Source organism: Trachymyrmex septentrionalis, unplaced genomic scaffold (genome assembly GCF_001594115.1).
Source record: "Trachymyrmex septentrionalis isolate Tsep2-gDNA-1 unplaced genomic scaffold, Tsep1.0 scaffold114, whole genome shotgun sequence".
In the NCBI taxonomy this organism is placed as follows: Eukaryota; Metazoa; Arthropoda; class Insecta; order Hymenoptera; family Formicidae; genus Trachymyrmex; species Trachymyrmex septentrionalis.
The window spans coordinates 727,118-733,255 of NW_017304269.1; the positions used below are offsets into that span (position 1 = coordinate 727,118).

Consider the following 6,138-nt stretch of genomic DNA (forward strand, 5'->3'; position numbering starts at 1 on the left):
TAAATATAATTTAATTATATTTATTTCTAATTATATATTATAGTTATAAATACATATTTAATAAAATTCAAAAGTTTCTGACCTGAGGATATACAATAAAAAGGTGATAAAATGAAATAATTATTTTATTCTTTTATTTATTTTTTAATTACTTTTATTTAATATTTTTAATTTATTTTTTTAATTACCCTGTACTGTTAATCCATTATAAAAACATAATTCAAGTTATTTTTAAGTGTTATAGAAAAATTGATTCCAAAAAAATTACTAAAATAAAATTATTGAAATAAGAAATATTGAAATATAAAGGGTAATTATATATTGAAGAGTGATTACGATTTATTTTATCTTACTCTCTTTTTTATATCCTTGAGTTCGAAATTTTTAAATCTGTGTGTGATGATAAATTCTTAATACACCTCTCTGTGACGAAACTATCATTTCTTTAAAGTAAAGCAAAACGTAATTTTAGAAAGCAGAATTTGGAAAAAATGACGCCGTTCAAAAATCATCGCCATGTTTTCTCCAATCTTCCGCATAACAATGATTCCGGTTGTTACATAGTCTCGATTCTGCGCCCATTCGTCGAGCCGAAGGAGAGGGTTGGAGGTGGCCGCTATTGTATTCGTAGGGTTCTTGGTCGCCATCTTGCTTGATATTGATCGCGAAACGCGCGAATACTTGCCTGCCGCGCGCGCACAGATACACCGGTAAACGCGCGCGCGCGCGCGAGCTCACGCACTCGAGGTGGGATACGCACGAGTAGTCGGACCGCGAGTTCTTTCGTTGGAAGTCTGCGGGGGAGGAGACTGTCTTGAAAATGGCGACGTCGGATCGCATCGTCTTTCATTTATCGCGAATATAGAGGAAGCTTCGCGAAGGCGCGCACGCGTGTCCGTGTGCGAGTCCACGCGAATAGGAAGAGGAACTCTTATCTAACGCTACGAGTTTGCGGATGTATAAGGCGTTCATGAATTCTTTTCTGCATGGCATGAATAACGTTGTTATCTCTCGATTATAACGACGGGTCATTTGGATCCGAAAGCGAAAATTTTTAGACGATTGTATAATCTTACGTCTTGATACTAAATGAAGTTTTAAATTGTAAATAAAAACCTTTGAACACACCTCCCTCTGTCAATCATCGGAATGTGATGAAAGTATTTTGTACTTCAAGTAATTAAAACGCTTTAAAACGCTTAGGTGTGTAGTTTTAATAGGGTTTTTTATTAATCCAAGACGTCACCGGATGGTGAACATTAACGTGCTTTTAATCTGTCACTTCAAGTTGTATAACATAAAAATATTTTAGAACAGATATTAAATTATTTTTCTAATCTTCTTTATACGGAATTAATTAAACAAAATAGTTTAACTGCATTCCTTGTTTAATCCATAAAAAAATATATTTTATTCAAAACTCCTTTTTTTCTTAATTCTTTGTCTAACTTTCTTCTATCTTCATCAAAAATATTACTGTCATATTAAACGATCAATGTCTTTCATAACCACAGTCGCGCTTGGCTATTTATATAGGTTTTTCTGTGCTACGATTTTCTAAGGTTATAATGAATTTGCTCTTAATTAATTGATGGAAAGTAACAAAATAGTTTTCTTCATTAAAATTAAAGAATCAAGGATTTTTATTTTCTTTATTATAAAAATTTTCAAAATTATTAATACCTTTAAAAATATCGCGAATTAAAAATAATGCTTGCATTTTATGCACCCACCTCTCTTGTTTAAAATAATTTTTATATTATAGTTGAAGGTTATACGAACGCAACGTCACTTTACCGTTTCCTGAAAATATTTACATTAAGTCCGTAATCAATTGTTTAAATTAATCGCGTTTCCTCTCTCCTATAATTGAATTTTGCGAGGTCATATGCGAAGCTTGAGCGATAACTCAAGCTTTCGTACGTAATGACCGAAACCCTCTGCTCGTCTTGTTCTCAGGTCTGGTTCCAGAACGCGCGAGCAAAATGGCGGCGTATGGTACTGAAGCAGGAGGGCAAGTCCGACAAGTGCGACGGCGGAGTGGACGGCGGTAATCTCGGCGACCTTGAGCTCTACGGGAACAGCACCGGAAGTGGCGGGCCGCCGATGAGTCCGCCCTTCATGCTCGGCGGTCCCCACAGTCCTGCGTCTCTGGCATCCCTGGACTGCGCGTGATCCTTGACGTCCGAGTCCGTGCTTTCTAGCTAGCGCGTCGCACATCCTCGTCTTGCGACAGGACATCGGTATTGGGACGTGCATCCTTACGGACGTGAGTGAACTCGCTCGACGAGTGCGTGAGAACAATGAATTGTGAATAGTCGGTGAGCGTGTAAAAAGGAAAGAGGAATAACTTTTCCGTGAACGAAAATTTGCGGGCGAATTAGCAAAGACCACTCGTGGAGCAAGACTCGAGGAGTGAATTTTTTTTTTAGAGCGCCGACTTTTTTCTGTCGAATTGCGAGTTCTCTTTCGATGGACGAAATGTATGAGAAAGTTTATTTCTCGTATTATCGTCCCGCGAGCCGAAAACGAACTTCTCGAGGTCCTCGCTTCGAATCAAGACGATATATTTAAAATTTGACGCGCTGACGCGCGAATCCGTTTAATTGATAAAATCGTTGTATTTATTGTAGCTCGAATTGCGGCGCTCCGCCGCGAAACACTAAAGTCGTTTGTTGAGGGCAATGTAATTAGTGAACGAGATTTATTTATTCGCCTAAGTCTAACTAAAAATCGCGAACATTACCAGTGCTGTGAAAATTCTGCGTTTCGCGAGCAGTTCTCGAACAGTTGTCGGTTGCTGTCATCTGACAACGAATGAAACTCTCGCGCGGTCTTTCATTTATTATATGTTTGAAGGACGTTAATTGTTACATCGGTCGACGAAACGATTTACTGAATTACTGATTATCTGATACTTTTTAACTTCACCGTATGAGTATCTTGTCACTGCTTGAGAATCCCATTTTTTAATTCTTTAATCACAATCTATATTCGTGAGTCCACACTCGGACATTTCTTTCAACTACGTTGCGAAAAATTGTTTATAATAAATGTTTTTCATACAACCTTACATCCCATATAGGGTCTTCAGCAGTTACAACGAAACCATCGCTTAGTCATACTATGACTGTCAACTGACGGCTAAGGTTCTGTCAACCAGTACTGGGCTATTATTGGCAAATAATTCACTGACAAATGACGGCTAAAATTCTGTTAGCCACCACAGTCCAATAACTAGCTGACAAATGACAGCCAAAGTTTGTCAACCAGTACTAGGCCATCACTGGCAAATGACTGGCTAAGTACTTAGTCAGTACTGTGTAAATTGCTAATACCTAGTCAGTACTTGAACTGACTAGGTATCAATAAGTAATAGTCCAGCATTGGGCTGATTGTAAAACCCTATATGGGATAATTTTGAATCATGTAATCTTATATTCCTCAAACCTTTAAAATAAATAAAAGATATTTAATTACGTTTAATTTAAGCAAAGATACATTAATTTAAAATACGTAGGACCCGCGAATAAATTATGGAAATTTTGAAGCGAATACAAATTAGGATTAATCAAATTGACTACTACAAAGAAAGAACGGTTTTGCTGACCAAAAAAAATCTAGATACAGATTTGAAAACAATTTTGTTGGACACGATAATTATGTAAGGCATTAATTGCTAGAATATCGAAACTTTTTACAGTTTGAACTTTCTGATGATCGAATAATTATTTTCAGATTTGTGTGTCCAACAAAAATTTTAGACACTTTAGCAAAACTATTCGTTCGGTATGCTGATCGAAATAATCGAAATTTACGTTTTTCTTTGAAAACAGATACTTGTACCATCAATTGAATGAACGCACCCGAATACTTTTAGAAATTAATTGACTCCATATCGAATGCTCGAGCGAAACGCTGGATTTTGACGAGAGGATAATATTAATTATTTATAAAAGAAAGAACGAGCAGCGAACGCGCATTATTGTAATTGTACAATATTGCTCAAGATCAGACCGCGACAAACCCATAAAGAAGCAACTCCATGGTTCGACCTGGTTATTACTGTAAATAAAGAACGTTCCTCGCGCGTTTTCTTTAAGGCACCGTTATAAGTTGTAGGGCCCTATTAATTGCATTCGGTAGCGGTCGTACTTCTCTAGACGAGAGGTAAAAGTAATAGTAAATGAAGATACGCAGGACACTATTGTTATTATTGCTCCTACTACAATATTAGTCCTCCTTGTAATAATGCGGAAGAATTGTCCAACTTTTGCAACATCATTTTTTCATTGAATATATTTTGACAATATATGTCGTGTGTCTGTATGCGTTTGTATTTCCCCCTACGTCACTTCCTCTCCATTTTCCCATCGCAAATAAATTTTCTTAAAGGATTCATTTTCGATTAATGTGGTCTAAATCTCTCCTACGGTATGGATATTAGTTGAAAAAAAAATGGCTATTTACTTATTTTTTACTGAATAATAAATGGCAGCTTTGCGAGATTTTATCGGAAATATTAACAACGATTAATTAAAAGAGCGTTAAGTTCCTGCGCGTAACTTTTTTGTGCAAAAAACCTGTATGTCGTTTAATGTCATTTTCCCTTTGGATATAAAACTGGACCTGGAATTGCATATTATTCTTCTATTCGCGAAGTTCACAGAACTAGCTCTCGATAACAGAATCTGAAACTTTCCACGAACGTAATGGAAAGTCGCATGATGGCGTGCAAAACCAACGATGGTGAACCAGAATTTCACCTAACAAAAACCGGTGCACACATTGTCCGTCTTGTCTTACCAGTTGGTCAACTGGTAGGCATGGATTCACTGACCGGCAATAACGGCGGAATATTCCAACACGCTCCATTTATACGCGTAAAAAAAGGAAATACATAAAGTCGATCCAACACAATATCATATTTTTAAATTGATCGGAAAGAAGGACTTAAATCACAAGCCTGCAACACTGTCTTATGTTATATTTCTGTTCACTGCAATTTTAGAATGTGAATCTGTCGCATTTGCTTGGAATTTCACAAAATATCGGGAAACAAATACAGACATATTAATATAAAACCAAATCGAATCTCAAGAGTTTCCGCCTGTTATTTACATTTTCCGTCTTATTTACGGGCTTTGTTTATTCAAACTGCAGACGACATGCAGCATTCATCGAATTTCTTCTGCATCATGTCGTGATATCGACAATTTAATGGCTCGATTATGCGGAGCTATGAAAATGCGATGCGTCTTAAAGCTGACATTATATCTTCCATGGCGAACCGAATTACGCAACTTTGTGTAAATTACACTCGTCGAGCACAGAAGCGTAATTCTGTACGGCCATAATAGTATTTCTTTTCTCCAGTAAAGGCTGGTAAATAGCGTCCGTTATAAGACATCATAAACATCCTACTTGCCGGTCTATTATGGCATCTCTCCTTTTTGTTCTACGAAAGAATTGTGACACGAAAAACATGAGTTCACAGATTTAATATAAAAGAAGCAAGAATCCGAGGCAGCTTCGGTAACAATAAAATAAAAATACAATAAGCGCAAGTATATGGCTTTTTCGATGATTTTTATAGCGACAAATGGCAGAAGTAATGGATAAATTTACTATCAATTACGGTATATAATAGCTATAATTTACGATACATTAAACCTGATAGCCAAGAAAGAAAAGACAAGAGATCTCGATCAGGCACGTGATTTATTTATTTGCCTCATGCGGAGATTTTACTTGTATAAGTTCGGGCTACGATTTCCTGTCTACTCGTCGGGAGCTGTAAAAAAAAGGTCTATATAAATGTTGTTTCACGAATGTCGCCCCGCGTTCTGATTTCTAAAAGAACTCCGCGTTCACACAGGATTGCGACGCGGAGGCAAGCGGCGCGGCGGTGGCTGCAGCGAACGGCTTTCCTTCGGCCATGCAATATGCATCGTGCTGCATTCAGGACGCATAGCGCGCCGATGCGATTTCAGCGCACGATTATTCGTTGAATTTCTATTCCAAAAAAGGACGACGGCAGATAAAAGGAACGGCACTATGGCGTCATCTGCGACGACTGAGAGAAACGGACACCCTTCGCAACTAATGTAGGTTCCGTTACTTTCGAAAAATAAAATT

At 37.4% G+C, this 6,138-nt stretch overlaps 1 protein-coding gene across 3 annotated transcripts in view; it reads left to right on the forward strand.

The window, feature by feature from the left end:
- LOC108753701 (protein apterous-like) overlaps positions 1 to 4,372 on the forward strand; it is a 48,153-nt gene extending 43,781 nt beyond the window's left edge. For all 3 annotated transcript variants that reach the window (XM_018495561.1, XM_018495553.1, XM_018495570.1), the window contains exon 6: positions 1,960 to 4,372. In XM_018495561.1, coding sequence (XP_018351063.1) covers positions 1,960 to 2,175 — 216 coding nt within the window. In that variant the 3' untranslated portion in view covers positions 2,176 to 4,372. The remainder of the gene's footprint in view (positions 1 to 1,959) is intronic.
- The last annotated feature ends 1,766 nt before the right edge of the window (positions 4,373 to 6,138 follow it).